Genomic DNA, 18,939 nt, shown 5'->3' with positions numbered 1-18,939 from the left:
TCCTTTGTGATCTTATGCAAGATGCTTCACCGGGTATGGGATGATGGTGAGTAAGCATCTTAAACCTAACATGTCTAAAACGGACGTCCTGATTTTCCTATTATCTTCATTTCAATCAGCGGAAACTATACATCCACTTGTCCACTGCACAAAATTTGGAGTCATTCCAACTCCTTTCTCTTGTATCCCATATCTAAACTTGGAGCGAATCCTTTGGCATTATCTTAAAAATATGTCAGAATCCTACCACTTCTTAGGACTTCCCTGGTGATCCAGTGGTTGGACTCCGCACTCCCAATGCAGGGGGCCTGGGTTCGATCCCTGGTCAGGGAACTAGATCTCACATGCATGCCGCAACTAAGAGTTCACATGCCGCAACTAAGGAGCTCACGTGCTGTGACGAAGCCGCCACTAATACTTGGCGCAGCCTAAATAAATATTTTTAAAAACCAAAAGAATCCAAAAAAAGAATCCTACCACTTCTCACCACTTCCACTGAGCACTCTCATGTGAGTTACTCCAGCGGCTTCTAATGTTCTCCCTGTTTCTATCTTGGTTCCTCCTATAGCGTCCCCTAAATTCAGAAGCCAGACTCATTCTTTTAAAACAAATCCACGTTTCTACTCACCTCTCCCTCCCCACCAATGGCTTCCTACCTCACTAAGTGTAAGCAAAAATCCCTCCAATGGTCCTTTTCTCTCCCTCTCCCACGATCAACTTCCATGTTCCCTTCCATCAATTTCATCTCTAATTTCATACCCTACCATCCACACCCCCTCTATTCCAGCCACCTTGGCCTCGCGACTGCCAAGATATGCCTGGCATACTCCCGTCTCCAGGTCTTCACCTGAAATACTCTTCTCCTGGGTATCCACGTAGCTTACTTTTGTATTTTCCCGGATCTCTGCTCAAATGTCACCTTTTACTGGAGACTTGCCTGACCTTAAAGTTACAGTTCCCACCTTCTCTTCCATGCTATTTTCTCTCTTCTTTAATTTATTTTTATCCATGGCACCACTCACTTTCTTTCACAATACATATTTCAACTTTTGTTTTATTTGTGATTTATAGGTTATCTCCCCCTCCCCACTAGAATGTAAGCTTGATGAGTTCAAGGATTTTTGTCTCTTTTGTTCACTGCTATCTCCCCAGTGCTCAGAGCAGTGCCTAGTTTATAGCAAACACTTGAATACTTAGGGATCACACAAACGCATGCGTGAATGAATTGTATCTAATAGAGCCTAGAGCCACTTATCTCACAAGAATTTTTAAGGATGAAGCAAACATTCTACACAATGCTCAGTTCATTGGTAGGGTCCAAATAAATAACTCGTGCTCTCTCCTATCGCCTGTGTCTATTCAATCTAAAACTGGCTAAGTACTCTTGTGGTTTAATATTTAATTTATAGTTACAGAACTGAATACTGCACAGGAGACATCTAAGAGGAAGGTTATCTGATAATATGATGTAAGATAATGGACAGCAAGGGTTGGAAGCTGAGAACTCAGAAGACCACACTGTCCTGCACAGGCAAGGCTAACACTGAAAGCTTGGCTAACAGCCACTGAGACCACCATATACTCTTAGGGTCACAAAATGTTGTTTCTCCTTCCCAAAGATGTCACCTTAGATCGACACTTTTGCCAGATGGAAAAAATGTAGATATACAGACTGAAAATAGACTACAAAGAAATGTAACAGACCAGAATGGGTCCTCTCTAGGCCAGATACTGTCTGTCTCCATTCTGGCTGGAAACATCTAAAAGCAAAGCAAAGCAAAGCAAAACAAAACAAACTAAAGACTTATACCATCTGTTCCAAAATAATGTGTCTAAGTTTGAGCCTGATTTTTTTTAAGTTCCCTTTCATTTAGAAAAATGCTCTCAGAGTATAGGGTATTCAGGATTACAAAACCAACATCAAGGCTGGGACTTTGTAACTGTAGATTGAATTTGATCTCCTGTACACTCTCTACAAGCTGGCCACCACAAGCCTCCCTACTAAGTGAGGTGGTTATTACCCAAATAATAGGATTAGGCCATATTCAGATATATCTAGTTTTCTTAGTTCAGCAGATCTTTCCTTACAGATGTGCTAATTCACATTGTTCTAGCATGCTATAAATGTGCAGGGGAAAACCAACCCTTTTCAGAGCTCTGGTCTGAGAGTGTTGGGTGACCAAGCCCAATATCTGAGTTCCTTTGAAAACCCTTCAAAATCCAGTGAAGTGTTAAAAGGGCCTATTCAAAAATTCAGACCCCAAAGACTCAGTTTCAATGGCTTTTAAAAAGCAGAGGAGAGCTAAACTGGTTTCCACCAGGGCAAGAGCCTATTTTTGGATGTGTCACAAATCAAAATCAGTATTTCTAGAAGTTCTGAAAGCCCTTCCAGAGAGGGAGTGGGAAAGCATGAAGCTGGAGAGTCAGTCGGGTCTGGATCCAAAAATTACCGATTGTAGGATGCTGGGACACTTGCTTAGCCTGCGTGGAGCTCACTTTTCCTACCTGCATAATGGACACAATAGGGACCATTTTGTAAGGATTATATGAGGATTTGCAATAATGCTTACAAGGCACTAGGCCCAAAGCTTGGCTCACAGAAGATGATCCGTAAATGTGGGCCTTTTGTTATTCTTTCTCCAATTCTGGTCAAATCCATCTGGCCTACTGCAGACAGGCACTTTTTTTTTTTTTTCTTTTGCAGTACGCGGGCCTCTCACTGTTGTGGCCTCTCCCGTTGTGGAGCACAGGCTCCGGACGCACGGGCTCAGCGGCCATGGCTCACGGGCCCAGCTGCTCTGCGGCATGTGGGATCTTCCCAGACCGGGGCACGAACCCGTGTCCCCTGCATCGGCAGGCGGACTCTCAACCATTGCGCCACCAGGGAAGCCCTGTCTTTCTTTTTATAAGAATTTCCGGTCTTTTATCCAATAAAGTTTAAACATTGTGGGAAGAATCCAATATTTCATTGGAGTTTAGGTCCTACCATAAAACTTCTGAGGTTGATGACAGTGTCTGGGTTCATTTTGCTTGCCTTTCCTCTACCAATAGATTTCTTCTCCAGTCTCAAAGATTTGGAGTCACTATTAGAGTTTATGGTCATCATTGGTGACCTTTTTGAAGAAGAAGAATTGAGATTGATTTTCCTTCTAGGGCCAGGAGATGGATCATCTAAAATGTTCTCTGTGCCACGGATCTCGGAGTTGCACCTGCCATTCTGATCATAAATACGTGTGTCTGTGTGGCAGGGGGGGTCTGAGGTTGGCAAATATATAGCAATTGTCATCTGCTAAAGCAGAAAAGATTTGAAAAGTGGGAAAGGAGAGGTATGAAGGGATAGAATTTCAGAAACTTTCTTCCCTGGGAAGTTCATGTATTGAAAAGCCAGGTATCTGGCCAGCCAGCCACATATCTGAAAAAGGTGATCAGGGCTTCCTCTGCTAGATTAAAAAAAAACAACTGGTGAGAAAATAACTGTGAAAACCTGGTGGTCTCTACAACAATGATTTATCTTCCCTGAGAGGAGGAAGAGAACAATTTTAAAACCTCTAAGACTTCTCTGACTTAAAAAAAAAAAAAAGGAATTTGGAATCAAACAAATTTGGGAAATGCTGTAGACTATACCTACTTAATGCCTATGAGAATATGGAAAGGAAAGTTCTGCTGTAAGACACTCATTGAACCACGAGGGAGAGATGATATTGCCCCCAGAGGACATTTGCCAATGTCGGAAGACATTTTTGGTTATCACAACCAAGAGGATATGCTACTGGCATTCTAGCGGGTAGAAGCTAAGGATGCTGCCAAACATCCGAGGATGCCCAGAACAACACCCCACAACAAAGAAGTATCTGGTCCCAAATGTCAATAGTGCCGAGGCTGGGAAACCCTGTTTCACATCTATTCACAAGTCATGGAACACTTTCTGTACCACTGTCTCGGTCTCTAGTAAGAAACTGGTCTCCTAACTTCCCGGATAAAAATGCTCACTAGGATTAATTATGCTTTTATAAAAGTACTCCCCCCAAAAAACTCCTAAATATTCAACTCTGAAACCAATTCCTAGATATAGTTAGTGCACTACACATGTGCACATTCTACCATGAATGAGGTAAGTGTTGTCTATCGATATCTATCGATATCTACTTATCTATCTATCATCTTTATACTATCAGTGCTATCAGTTCATGCAATCCAAAAGTATGAACATGTTGGAATAACGCTTGTTTTCGTAGAAATCCCCATCCTCATTTATGCCTTTCTATCCAAAGTTAGTGACCCCTGCCAAGGTTGCCATGCGGAATGTCTATGGACCACACTGCGCACATCTGTACACATCAACAACTTCCCCTCCTGGCTCCAGAAAAGATTGAATGATACTGCTTGTTGGTTTGCAAATTCATAGTCTGGTGAGACAACTTTGAAACCTCCTATTTTCAGTTCATTCTTGAAAATATTTGACCTTGCTGGCTTCCTACGATTCCACATACTACTTGATGGAAAATCTGACTCTCCAGAGAGAAGTGTTTTCTGATAGCTAACCACAGTCATTCCACAGGGCTTGCAACTGTGACTTCAGCCTTGACTTCTTATCATGAGTCCTCTCTCTCCTATGGGGACCATGCTGTGCACTATAGGATGCTTGGCAACATCCCTGGCTTCTCTTCATTAGATGCCAGTAATACCCGCCCCTCCCCCCCAAACCCATTTATGACAACCAACGATGTCTCCAGACATTACCCAATGTCCACTGGGGGATAAAAATCACCCCCGACTGAGAACCCTGAATAATCCCAAGGTTTTCAGAAAGTCCTTCAACAAGCTCTCAAAACTGAATTGATTTTAATTCATTCGGTGGGGGGCAGGGCACACAGAGCTTTCTTTTGGATGGGGGGTGGTAAAGGGCCCACTGAACATTAACAGGGTGAAAATCCTAGGCTAAACGGGTTGGGAATCCCTGGTCTTAGAGAACGTGACATGTACAATGTAAAATCAATTCCTAGGCACAGCAATGAAGATCGCAACTACAATGAAACAAACAGGCTCTTCTGGACAGCGCTTCCTCCCTGACATCACAGTTGTGACCTGTCACTGCTAAGTGGTTCCCAGATGCTTCACAGCTGATTAAGAGACGACCAAGGAGGAAATCATGATTTCACTAAGAAAGTGCCAACCGCAATGCAGGAATAGGTGAGTTGGTTGGGTGAGGGCTTTTTATGAACACAAGGAAAACAAACAGCACATATTTATGGAAAAGTTCTTTAGCTCTCAAAGGATTCTGGGCTTTGACTGGGGAGCAATGGGTTAAAAAAGGGGAGTCTGCATTCGGCCAAGTATTTACTAGAATTTACTAGCAAGACCAGCAATGAAAGTCTGGATTTCCCTGGGAAAAGGGGAGCAAAAAACCACACCATTCCCAGAGACCCTTGCATTTTAGCTGCCTGGGTGGGAGGGGCGGAGGGAGGTAGCGGGGGAGGAGGAAGAAGTTGTTCATGAGAAAAAAGCCAATGAAAAACTAGGAAAGATGCTGTTTACGCTGAGCTCGGACTAGAGCACCCACTTTTATTATGATGTTACAATGCAAATCTGAGATTAAAAACAGCTTCCTAAAATGTGTCAGAATTTTTAAAGCCCTGAAATAAATCCAGACCTACTCTCTGCTTCCTTGTAAAGTAAAATACACACTCTGAACATATTTACGTTTCTTTAAGCATTAAAAAAGAAATATTTTGAAAATTTTCAAACTTAAAGAAAAATCCTAAGAACATCACAAAGAACTCCCTCTGCCCCTTATTCAGATTCCCTGTCAACATTTCACCATATTTGCTCCCTCCTTCATCCTCCCTAAATATACACATATATGCCATTATTATTTTTTCTTTTCCTGAAAAACTTGCAGACATAATGTGCCATCATCTCTCAAACTCTAATTTCCCCAAATCAAGAACACTTTCCTACATAACTACCATACAACTCTCCAAGTCAGGAAATCACTATTGATACACCACCAGCATCCAAACCTGTGTGTTTCTTTTTATGATTCTCTCCTGCAAGTTAACTCTTTATTTCCATAGTTTAGGCCAGTGCAATAAGGATATCAGTTTCTGAGCAGTTCATTCATTCACTCATTCATTCATTCATTTCAATATTGTTGATAGTATGCCTACTGCATGTAAGGCACCAAGCTTGGACAGTGGGCGTCTACAGCCCAAAGGAAATTAAAGTTTGGGGCAATTCAGTAAATGATTCAGTTAAAAGGATTTTCACTTGAAACGTGGTGGCTATGTCTACATTTCTTCCTTTGTTCTAGTTAGAAAAAGGGAGCAAAACTACGTTTTGTTTCGTTTTTTTTTTTTTTTTTTTTTTTGCGGTACGCGGGCCTCTCACCAATGTGGCCTCTCCCGCCGCGGAGCACAGGCTCCAGACGCGCAGGCTCAGCGGCCATGGCTCACGGGCCCAGCCACTCCGCGGCATGTGGGATCTTCCCGGACCGGGGCACGAACCCGTGTCCCCTGCATTGGCAGGCAGACTCTCAACCACTGCGCCACCAGGGAAGCCCTGTTTCGTTTTTTTTAATGTCATCTCTTCCCTCACTTCATCTTACACACCTCCCAAACCATAACCACATCTTAACATGCACTTGCCACATGGATGGAGGAATACATCAGTATTTGGGCGAACGAGGGGCAAAGAACGAGGTGAATGCAAGGGCAGAACTCACAGTGGTTGACTGTCCCACCAATGGGAAGGAATAAGCCTTAGCATTGCCTGAAAAGTTCAACTCCTGTAGCTTAGTTTTAGCTCAAGAAAGAGTATGGAAGATATCTCAATGCATTTAATGTGTTTTATTTCAAGCAGACAGCTGTTAGTGTGAGATCACTTCTTAATAAATTTTAATTTCATCATTTTTCATACTTCACTTGTAGTGCGACAGCATATCACATTCTACAATAAACCTAATCGTACAAACATCTACAAATCCCCTAACTGGCTTGACCAAAATCTAATTTCTCATCCTGATTCCCTATATATCTACTGAACAAAGAAAACACTTAGATTTATTACCTCCAGTTATTCTATTTCTCTTTGTATATTAAAATGTCAGAAATATCACTTAATGTGTGCTTAATAAATACTTCATGCTTTTCCCCCCCCCAAGTCTTCTAGAAAGCCCCAATCTTGCTCTTTACCTGGTTTAATTTTAAGAAAAACAATTTTCTCATATTCATCCCTTTAGAGCTCTGAGCAAAATCTGTAAATGGCTCAATAATTCCAGAACGTTTCAAGCAGTTACAATCTGGAAAAACAGAAAATCTTAAATTGTATACATCCTCTTTCCACAGCTTTTCACCACTTCACCAACTAAACAGCAAGATGAGGGGATTATATCTTGGTTACCAAGCTCAGAACCTGGTTCAGCCACAGTTTGACCTAGAACCAACTGGCTAATTTATCTGACGGTGCTAAGCTCATCAAGTAGAAGAGATTAAATGTGATAATGTGAGTGAATTGCTTTGCATAACTTCTAGCAGAAAGTAAACACTCCAAAATGTAAGTGATTGTTATAATAAAAAGTCAAAGCTGTCACAATAATTATGGAATGAAATGCACTGTATAAAACTGAGGGGAAAAAGCTCTTCTGCAGATTTTTTCTGAAAAAATCCATTCATCTACTTTCTGAGATACTTCAGAAGGAGGTGGCTTAGAGAGAGTTACTTGACTTATTTCCCATTTTAGTACATAGACAACCTAAGAGTGAGGATAATAAATGAAAAAGGGCTTCTAAAAACAGACCACCTGAACGGTTTATAGTTTAATTCAGATGTCACCCTAAAGGGGCAAAAAAACCCCACAACTCTATCTGGTCGCTAGAAAAGAGAACTAACTGATGACATCATCAGCCAATTTGCAGCCAATGTCGTTACATACATTTTAATTTCTGAGTGCATCAGTACAGGGTATGAACATGAAACAATCCATAATGGTTTTCTTAACACTGGGGAGGCAAAGTTAAATGACGGCAATTGTAGTGATGGAGGAGACACAGCCTCAACTCTGATTCTTCTGAAGTGTCTTTGAGACAGCTCCATAAACCTCATCTACTCAACCTTTATCTACAGGGCTCAGGGAATATGAAAGTTGCCTTCTTGAAACTTCTCCTTCAAAGAGGGAATGGTCTCTTGGAATTCAAGCTTCTACAAGGTGGCTACCTGGCGTTGTCCATTTTTGCCCTCTCCTAAAAAGCATCATTACACCTTGCCCTTTTGACCCATAGAACACATAAACATTCTTTCTCCTTAACTGAACTTACTGCCATGATGAACTTGAACTCTGAGATGCAAAAGAGGAGAGTTTGTTTTAACAGCTGCTTTTATGTGGAGGCCCTGGAGTTACTACTCTAAAGACAGCTGGTTCTAAAAGCCTCTTTTTTTTTTTAGGTTTGACCATTGTATTTTTCTTTTTTTTAACATCTTTATTGGAGTATAATTGCTTTACATTGTTGTGTTAGTTTCTGCTGTATAACAAAGTGAATCAGCTATACGTTTACATATATCTCCATATCCCCTCCCTCTGGCGGCTCCCTCACGCCCTCCTTATCCCACCCCTCTAGGTGGTCACAAAGCACCGAGCTGATCTCCCTGTGCTACTTTTTCAATGCCCAGCTGTCAGGGAACACCCACTAAAGTGTTCCCAAACAACGGTGCAAAACAGAATGACAAGAGGATGGTACATATTAGATGCAAGGGCATCCTACATAGGGACCCATTACATGCTGACATAGGGCTTTTCTCCCCAATTCATTTTTATGAGTTTACTGATCCCTTGGCTAGTTGAATATTAATTGCTAATTGCCTGAGGTTGCCCTGTCTAATACGGTAGCCACCAGGCACAGGTGGCTGTTTATATTTAGAGTAATTAAGTACAATTTAAAATGCAAAATCCTATTGTACTTGGCCACATAATAAGTGCTTAATATTAGCTACATGTGGCTAGTGGCTTCCATATTGGAAAGGAAAGATAGAGAACATTTCCAACATTGTGGAAAGTTATTGGACTGCTTTGGCCAAGGCATAACCTCATTCTAATAAGAGAAAGGGGATGCAGGCCTGGCTAAGAATGGTGGCTTTGTAGGTTCAGCCTACATTGATTCTTTTCCATACTACTTCCCGTACACTCTTTTGGCTGCCAAGTTCCTATTTTATAAATTTCTGGAAAGGGATGTTGCAGTGATTAAAAAAATCCATGAAAATGAACAACAGCAAGAACAAAGATGGTGATGTGGCAATCCACACCTTCCAGATCTTTTTATTGGCACCTATTAAATCACAAAGGGGGAAATGTGCTCTCAGCCACAACTTCACACGCTGGTGTGGAGGCTGAGGACCCCAGAGAGGAGAGGCAGAAAGCCAGGCTCTCCACTCATCCTGGCTCTCAGACCCCCGAACTCATGTTTGGGTTCTAACGTAAAGGTGAACAGAAGCGTATTTCCTGACAGGAGGTTTTGAAAGGTTCTATGCCATCAGCGAGAGGGCATTTATCACTGAAAATTATGGAGCAACTGCACATTTAAAAGAAAAGACGAGATCAATAATTTATATCGGTTGAACAAAGATCATTAGCAACATGAAGATATATATATATATATCCTAATAGCAATTTGTATTTTTATGGTTGTAGTGAGGCTTCCAGGAAAAAATTGTCAGTTCTATATGTGTTCAAATTTTCTGTTTCCCCACTAGAATGAATAGCTCTGACTGTTCACTGCTGTATCCTTAGCATGCAGAACAGACTAGCCCCCCAGTAGGCCCATAACAAGTATTCGCTGAAAAATGAATGACTTTTTTTTTTTTTGAAAGGAATGACCCACAGTCTTTTACGCCCTCCTCATAAATCTTCCTCAACTGCCTTTAATAATCAGGATTCCCTCCCAGCCAATTAGACTTGGACTCAGCCTCTACCTCCCACTCCACATTCCAAAGTTTCCATTCCTATCCATTCCAAAAGGGCAACTCGCTGACCTGAGTCGGGGCGGGGGGGGGGGGAGGACCTTCACTCCTTCTCAGGGTCTAACGTCTCTCCTACCCTTGCCCCCATCCCCACCTTTGGACTTTTTAAGCTGTAAAAACAGAAATCTGTCAAGCTATCAAGAAATATCAGCTGTCAGAAAGCAGGAACAGAATCTCTGATAGGCATACACTGTAAATACGGAGGGGAAAAAAAAAAAAAAAAAGTCCAGCTAAGTTTTATCTCCAATGAAACAGATGCAGCCCAGTGTTTTGCTTTTTTGGAGCACATGTGAGATGAGTGGTTTATAGAGTCTTAATCTACCCTGAGTTCAAATAAACTCTGTAATTTCATATGTCATAATGTTTTCATTAAAAAAAAAAACCTATCTTATTTTTTACACTCCATATTGATAGAGGCAAATAATGTGTTTCTTATTTCTTTCTTAAAAGACACTAGAAGTATGTTTAAGATCTGTCTTCATTAGTAAAGAAAAAAATATCTTATATTTATATAAAAATGCATACACATTTGATGTGATATTCCTTATAGCCCATATCTTTATATCATCCTCCGAATCTGGCTATTATGATATTTTTAAAATAAAAGAGAGAGATGTTTTGCCATTCCCTAAACATAATCAGTTGTTTGAAGTGTTCATAGCTGCCGGTTGTGGGAATTTACCAGTAAAAGTTATAAATTTAGATTTTCTATTGCTGGAGTCAAAGGGGCAATGCCAGTATTAGCTAAATAATGTTGAGTCTAGATGGAGTGTGAGTTTTAGGCATATCCTTTTATTGAATATAAGCAGGAGTTAAAAAAATTCATTCTGAACATGAGCTGTTTCTTTCTACCAAAACAAACAGGACATTGGGAGACACTGCTTTGGAAAAGACCCCTGGTGTTCTCCTTACTGGCTACGAGTTATAAATCCTTCTTTCTCCCAGGGGAGAAAAACAAAAAAAAGGTATACTGACATTGAAGTTGTATCGCTAAAGTACATTATCACACAGTCAAATGGGTTCATAAAAACACCTCTCTCAACAGGGTAACATGGGGGCTAAATGTGACACAGGTTTGCTTAACTTGGCTTGGTACATAGTAAATACTCAGTAAATGTTAGCTATGATCACCTGCTTTGGAGAAGTTATCTTATTCAGCACCTCATAAAAAAACCCTCAGATGCATACAGGGACTCCCTTATTTTGGTCCTTCCCCCCCCCCAGTTACCATAACAAACTACAGTGCAAAATGGAGGCTCAGCAGGGGAGTGGAACCAGCAAAGATCTGAGGTCATCTTTATGATTTATCATTTTTTGAAAAGTGCAGGTTCTCTTAAAACTTTCAAGTTACCGTTATGTTTTCTTTAATAAGAAATGCTTCTGAAATGTATTGCAGGTGAACGAATAACAAAACTGACAAATGTTGTAAGTCTTTTATAGTTATCTGAACACGAAGAATAAGGTATGATCAAATTGATGCACATTAGGTGAGCTTTTTCCTGTACCTGGCTCCTCTGACATATTCAGAACCATTTCTCCTAATCACTGGTTTTGTCTTCTGGCTATGCCTTAGCATTATCTACAAATTCAATAAATGGAGTATTCATATTTCATAGGTGAGACTCAATGAATCAGGACAACAGTATTAGAGAAGAAAAAAACCCAACAAAATATTAGGCCTCGTATGTTTTTGTTTATATCACTAAGCATCATTTCCAATCCAGAAATATTTTTTTTAAAGTATCCCTTTAAAATACACATTTTTTTTTTTTTTTTTTTTTTTTTGTGGTACGCGGGCCTCTCACTGTCGTGGCCTCTCCCGTTGCGGAGCACAGGCTCCGGACGCGCAGGCTCAGCGGCCATGGCTCACGGGCCTAGCCGCTCCGCGGCATGTGGGATCTTCCCGGGCCGGGGCACGAACCCGCGTCCCCTGCATCGGCAGGCGGACTCTCAACCACTGCGCCACCAGGGAAGCCCTAAAATACACATTTTGAACTATCCAATTACATAAAGCTTGCCACTTGGCTAACTCAGATTTGGGAGAGGATGGTACAGGTTGGAGGGGATTTACAAAATTAAAACGTGTCTTTAAAACCAAAAGAAACATACACATGCATTTCTAAGCACACAGCCTATTTGCCTTTACAGTCTGCTGATAAACACTGATTTTTAAACATAGTACGTAAAATTAAATAACATGGAAAAAATAAATATGCTTTATTATATAAACACATAGAAATCTGTACTGCTCAAAATATTCAGATAATACTAGGCTTGGCTGCTTAAAATGTATTCGGAAAGTATGGTAGTGATATTTACAATCTTTATTTTTGCTAGAGATAGATGTGGTGAGGTGATAAAATACTGATGTCAGACATTTTCTCTTCCTACCTACAGAAGCTGCAAACTTTAATATGAAAATGAGGTAGACACAAATTCATAAGTTGGCCAGGCAGAAACAAAAGCACAGTTCCTTCGTGAGCTCATAAATTCTCATTATTCGGGTCGACAGGCATTATTCCAAAGCACCTAAAGCAAGGCTCAGAGAACACATTTAGGTTTTGGCATGAAAAACTCACACAAGCAATTTCTCCTAAGGAGAACCATGGTCTCCAAGGCAATCAGCAAGCAGATGCATGGGGCAATGCAAAAGGGAAGGCTGGGGGACCATCTTGGATAGGTGACATCACCTAGCAACCTTTTTGATTTCATCTTGAAGCAGCTTACTCTAGAATGCTACAGATTTTTTAACCCACTTCCCACTACAGTTTGACAGCTCTCCTTCCAATTTATCCCTCTAGTCACGGGATGTGTGCGTGCAATAGGCAAATCAGTGTTAAGAACCTTATTTCAAAAATAAAACATTACCAAGTCAGAGTGCAAGGACACGTTCAAAGAGGACAGAAAAGACGAAATCTGGGGAAGGTGTTTTCCACAATCACGATTCTAAATCTCTAGTGACTTGAGCCAGAATTAAGGGTCTTAAAATGAGTACCTGAAGCCTACATTCACAAAAGCTTCATTTTAGAGAGCCTGGGCACCACGCTAACAGCCATTTGCAGTTTCTCTCCTAAATACTGCTCCTTGGTAACAACTGTTGAACTAGCCTATCTTCATTTTGACCTTGGAAAAGACTCACACAGCAATAGCTGCTTCTCGACACTATCTCCAGCTTGGGAGTACTTGGGGAAAGAAAGCAACAAGGCCGGAGGGGGACTAAAGGCTACCCTTGGTCTCTAATAAATCGAGTTCACTTTCTCTTGAAAGCAACATGTTAGCACCTTGAATACAGTTTTTGTTGTTGTTAATGTCACTCTCAGTTACAAAGATGAAGCACCATAGAAGTGGCTTTATGGCTGTTAACACAATTCACTGAGGTATGCTTCAATCTAGAATTACTAAGAAATTGTACCAAAGCATCAAAAAAGTCAACATAAAAGTAAAATCCAAATCCTACAGTAAGAATCTAAAAGGCTGCCCTCACACACATAATTTAAGTAATATGTTACAAATGAATCTATTTAAATAAAACGCTTTTGATTTAGTTGTTGTAAAAATCACAATAAAAAGCCTTGTAGAAGTGGCCTTGCTCCCAGGCTGCAGAGGCATTTGAATATATATTTGAATAATGATCACTTTACAAAGGAAGCATTAAAATCGCATAGGCAGCAAAAATATTTTCAAAATCTATGTATTTGCTCCTGTGTATTACAGAGCATTTAGAAGCTCTCTCTCTCTTCTTCTTATCTGTGTGTTTCAGAAAACTATGTGCAGGCCCAAGAACAACTACAATAAGAAAAACGTAAAGTCTTCAGTTAATGAGCAGATCGTATTTTAAAATTTAAGCACTTAAGCTCTTAAAATATCTGTGGGAGAGGGTGGGGATCCGGTGTAAAAAGAAATTAAGCTGTGTTTAGAAAGTGTTCAAGAAAGAGAATGCTGTGGAAATTAATGTATATATACTGTATAATATATATTGTATATATATTATATACAATATGTAGTGTATAATATTATATTATTATTATATTATGTATACACACACACATACCCTCTGAGGGTTAGGAGATGTTTTTTGGTCAATATTAAAGAAACGCAACTTTTTAGAGAGCTACTAGATTTTTTGAGATATACTCCAGTGTGGTATTGGTGTTGGCTGAGTGAAAAGGGGTGAAAATATAATGGGCTCAAGAGGGAAAATTTCATGAAAAATAATACGTAATAGGTGACTTAGGGAAGCTGGAATGTCAGAAGATGTTCTTGATATTTTAAGGTTATTTCTGATCTTTTTCAAAATGTTCACTTTGGGAGAGTGCCAGTATTGCAGACGAAATACTCTGGGTGAACAATACATCTGAAATGCCCTTGAATAAAATCCTTAGAGCCCAGCTGAATAGTACCAGTTGACATAACGCTCTAAATTCTTCTAGATTTCTACTTAATACAAAGTACAGTAGTTATACAGCTAGAGTTCTACCTGCGGACACAATCTCGACACTGAAACCCTTGACTCTTAGAAGTGTCAACAGGTATTAGCCATGTCAGGTCAGTTAATCTGCTCTTTAGTTGGTTTTAGGAATGGTTAAGACTCTTCCTCAGAACCCTATGGAATAAAAAAGGCTTTTGGATATGACTTAATATAATATTAATTCAGCTTCAGTGCAATGAATGTATTCACAGGAATGTTTACTCTATTTACATGAAACAGCCCTAATGACTCCATACCTATGGCACAATTTAGCCACAGTCTCGTTTTGACATAGCCTATCCTTCTGTTTGCCAAGGGCTGCCCCAGAAGTTTGCATAGTATTTACAATGGCGAATCTGTCTCACAATGTCATTTAAAAGTAGATCGCAAACGAAGCCTAGGACCAAAGCAAAAAATGGTCTCAAACAGGCTTTGTGTCTTGATAGAAGAGAGAACACTTCAGATGCCTTGAATGGCATCAGGTCACTGAGTCCACTTTTGAATTTTCCAAATGGTTTCAGTCAATTTTGTGGGCACAAGCTTTTTGGTGATTGTGTTGAGAGCTGTACCCGAGTCACAGAGAGGCAAGGTATAGTCTCTGAATCAAAAATTGCTTTGGCCTCAATAAGCAGGTATCTTCCCACCAAAGTCAAAACTACCAGCTTAGAAAAGGAAAGAATATCTGCTTTTGAGTTGTCGGCTTAAATCACTTTGGAGCTTAATAACGGCACGGAGTTATTTACTTTCTTAAAACACACACACACACACACACACACACACACACACACACACACACAAATATATACAGTCTAGTTATAGGAAAGGATGCTACTTCTGGGCATTGGCAAAGGCGTGTTTGAGGTACAAGTCACCTGTAAAGTCACTTTGGCAATCTCATAAAAAAAATTAATTCTGTTGTATGTCAATATGAAGAAAATAGCAGACTGTGTATAGCACAGTTTCAGGGATGCCCTTGTGAGGAGGATAATTATCTGTCCCAAAGGAGGGACCCAGAACACCTTGGAATTGGGCATGTTAGTTACATATTCTGCTTAACAAACATGAATAGTTAGGGCCGTACCGAACTCCAAGGGCCAGTACTCCATGCAGCGTCTTGAGGACAAGCATGTGTGTTACATTGCTCTCGATCTGGAGGCTTGTCAAGAATTTCACAGCTCAGATCTAGAAACCGTTCCCCGCTGGGCCGCTGACAGACCACCAGTCTTGTCCGCAAGCCTCCACCGCACAGCTTAGTACACTGGAAGAAGAAAAAGGAAGGCTGCAGTTATTTTGCCTGAAGAGCCAGTGGCAAATTTTCTTCCCCTGTAAGAAAAACGTCTTAGCCAGACTCTATCACAGCATCAGGCAAGGTAAGTCTGTAGGCAGAAAGAAGCTGAGTTACCAAAAGTAATATACGCAGCAGACCGGAGCCCTCTACTTCCGTGGGAGGTACTGTTTACTGAGCATTAGCTCTTCATCTGCACTAAGTGCTTTTACATATATTATCTCATCAAGAGGAGAGCGTAATTATTTGCCGCATTTTATATATGGGGCAACTGAGCTTAAGAGAGTTTCACTTGATCAAAGTCAATTCAACAGCAGGTGTCTAGGATAAGACTACAGTCTTTTTTTGAGGTATTCAAAACCAAAAATCAAAGAAACAAAAATCTAAAAACTACTCAGTACCAAATAAAGGAAATAATGACTCAGCTGGTTTTATTTTCTGGCAACCTCTAAGAAGTTGTCACCAACCTTTGTCTATTCTGTGACTCTAGTCTCCATAGACCTTTCTGACGTTCAAATATTTTATGTTATCTCTGAATCTGAGGATAATGATGGCTCTCCCCTAGGATGAGTAAACAGTGTGGTGGGAACATTGGATAAGGTTCTGACTGTTGGCTAGACCCACACTTCTGAGGCAGGAACAAGTTGTATTTCTTGGACAGTACCGCTGTGCTCACATCCAGGAACACTGACTGTTCCCCTGCTGTGTCAAGGCCAGCTCTCCCACAGAATTTGGAATGATCTGGTCTGTGCTGACAGCCAGCATCCCAGCAAATGCGTGTACTCGCCTGGCTTCTATCCAATTACAGAAGCTTAAGCACAGGCCCCACGGGACAGAACTTTATGAGGAGTTTTGGGAAACCCACAATACACACGTCTCCAAACCTGACTTCCCCTTCCGGCCTTTCAGCAAAGCCCTCCAGAATGACGTATTATCACCGAAAGTTAACAAACTCTCCGTTATGAGTGCCTATGACTACTAGGTTACGTGGATGAAAGCATGAAATGTGGACACGTGATTTCGTTTAGCCAGGGGTGTGGACAAACATGCCCGTCCATCTCATGTGTCTTTGTTCCCCTCTTGGCGGGGTGGGGGGAGTCTCCACGATGTTAATCCTCGTGTGTTATTTTATAAATTTTACAGTCAAGACAGAACAACTCAACAAACTCTAAATATGGGTTCTCCCTGTGGATTCAAGAGTAGAGAGATATATTCTTTGTTAATTAACTACAAAACAATAAGCATCTAAGTCCTACACGATAGTGGCTCAAAACCCCATTCGATAATAATAGTAATGCTAATGATAATCAGTATTCTTGGGAGTAATAATACTGATGATCATTATTATAGAAGCAGTTAACTGTGATTGAAGGCTATGGGCTAGGCTTTTGACACGCACTATCTCATATAATAGATGTGAACACTGTCAAGTGAGTGCCATTATTATTCCCATTTATAGATGAGAATACAGACATTCGGCAAAGTTGTATTATTTGTTAAAGCCACAAAGCTTGTAAGAGCCAGGCCTGGGAATGGGACCCAGTTTTGTCTGCTCCAAATATTCTATTGCCTTTCATTGGTCATAGCAGGCAATTCTTAAAAGGTAACAGCTGAAGAATTTTATTATTTGAGACTATACAGCTAATTATTCATTTCTACAATTAAAATGCATCACCTTTGATAGGAACAGCAGCTCCTATTCATTCTGGTTCATCAGGGATTTGAAATATTAGGAGACACGATGCCATGGGAAAAAGGGTACATCACGAACACCCCAAGACTATGAAGAAGATGGCAAAATTTCCATTCACTGATTTAACACACATTTTCAATCACTTTAAAAGCACCCATGTTTTAATCAGCAGAGGTTAACAATTTAAAGTAGCATTTATCTGCATTCTTTCCTAACTTTTCTCTCCTATGTAGTCAAGCTGTCTCTACTTGGTAATAAATGCACTTTAAAAATAGTCCAGAATTAAGACTGTTCTCCTAGTTAACCTGAAATCAAGAAGCTTTAACTAGAGCTAGTTCTTTTCTTCAAATAAACTATGAACAATAACACTGTTTGGTGTTTGTTTTTTCCCAAAGGATGTATAAGTGGAGTTTGCTCTCACCTCTCCCCAGCTGCCATAAGCCCACTGAGGGCAAGGGCCAGATTCGCAGGATCTCTGCTCATCGGGTTTGATTCTTTCCACGCAGTCGTTGGCGGTGTATCCATTTTCATCCTGACACACAACAACACGCCGCTGGGACCCACCAGCACAGGTACTGGAACACTGAACACAGCAGACATCAGTCAACAGGTTAATCCCTACCTCGATCTCCATCTCAGGGACACAAAAAGCAGCTGTTGAAGGGTCAGAGACAAATGTGGCAGAAACCATTCTCAAGTCATCCACAATGAACAGAAAGCAATCCTGAGAACCTCCCTTCCGTGGGGCTGTTTAAAGTTCACGTCTTAGCAACACCTGGAGGGCAGAAACACGGCTTCCCCCTTGAGCAGGTTAGGTCTCAGCAGGTGTTTCATCAATGCCTAATGAGTGATCATGTCTTGGGATTTCCAAAGCTGTCCTATTCATCCTTTGCATCTCTGAGAGGTACAGACGTGCTGACTGACACCACAGTCTACTGGGAAATTCTCTTCTTTGCAAAACTGCAAGCGCTTATTTAGAAACAACATTTAACTTCCCATTCAACACCGGGGTCAAATCACATGATTCAGGAATTGCCAGTTGTTGAACTGGCAATTCTGTACTGTACTAACTCCTTCAATTACCCAAGGAAAGCATCACGGAATGTCACTTACATATCATTTCCTTGCAGGTAACGTTCCTGTCTCTCCCGTGGCAAAAGCCTCTACTTCGGAGGCTAACGGTAGCAAGATTTGTTTTCCTTCTTTATTTTTATTCCCCAGTGAACTTGAATTCCATATTGACAGACCTCTCTTCAGGTGCACGAGCCAACTGCTTACTCCCTTTCACGGTTGTCATAGAATTACGTTCACCCTTCAGCTAATTTCCCACACAAGCTTCTCATAGCTCTCTTACTTATCTACATCTTGAGTGTTTTTTTCTTTCCATAATTTCCTTATCTTTTGAAACCCGATGTGTTTGCTAGTCTCCTTCACTCTGACCCTTAACTTGTACAATCTGTTTGCTTGTAAAACAACCATCTATTCC

General features: G+C 40.7%; 1 protein-coding gene and 1 long non-coding RNA gene across 8 annotated transcripts in view; one reads left to right on the top strand and one right to left on the bottom strand.

Annotated features, from left to right (window-relative positions):
• Nucleotides 1-17,936, top strand: part of LOC116761952 — a 34,712-nt gene extending 16,776 nt beyond the window's left edge. For 3 of the 7 annotated variants that reach the window (XR_004352174.1, XR_004352176.1, XR_004352171.1), the window contains 2 exons: nucleotides 4,272-4,409; nucleotides 5,004-6,121. This is a non-coding gene — a long non-coding RNA (uncharacterized LOC116761952). Of the gene's footprint in view, nucleotides 1-4,271; nucleotides 4,410-5,003; nucleotides 6,122-7,343; nucleotides 7,594-8,120; nucleotides 8,477-17,848 lie in introns of those variants that run through there. The other 4 variants (XR_004352173.1, XR_004352172.1, XR_004352170.1 and 1 more) reach the window with 4 other exon arrangements.
• ADAMTS9 (ADAM metallopeptidase with thrombospondin type 1 motif 9) overlaps nucleotides 1-18,939 on the bottom strand; it is a 172,844-nt gene that overhangs the window by 66,673 nt on the left and 87,232 nt on the right. The window contains exons 27-28 of the mRNA XM_032648471.1: nucleotides 17,875-18,036; nucleotides 15,557-15,733 (exon numbers count right to left, since the gene is read on the bottom strand). Of these exons, the coding sequence (XP_032504362.1) occupies nucleotides 15,557-15,733; nucleotides 17,875-18,036 (339 nt within the window). The remainder of the gene's footprint in view (nucleotides 1-15,556; nucleotides 15,734-17,874; nucleotides 18,037-18,939) is intronic.

The sequence above is a fragment of the Phocoena sinus genome, chromosome 11 (genome assembly GCF_008692025.1).
Source record: "Phocoena sinus isolate mPhoSin1 chromosome 11, mPhoSin1.pri, whole genome shotgun sequence".
In the NCBI taxonomy this organism is placed as follows: domain Eukaryota; kingdom Metazoa; phylum Chordata; class Mammalia; order Artiodactyla; family Phocoenidae; genus Phocoena; species Phocoena sinus.
Note: the sequence above shows the minus strand (reverse complement) of the source record. Positions and strands in the feature narration are given on the sequence as shown.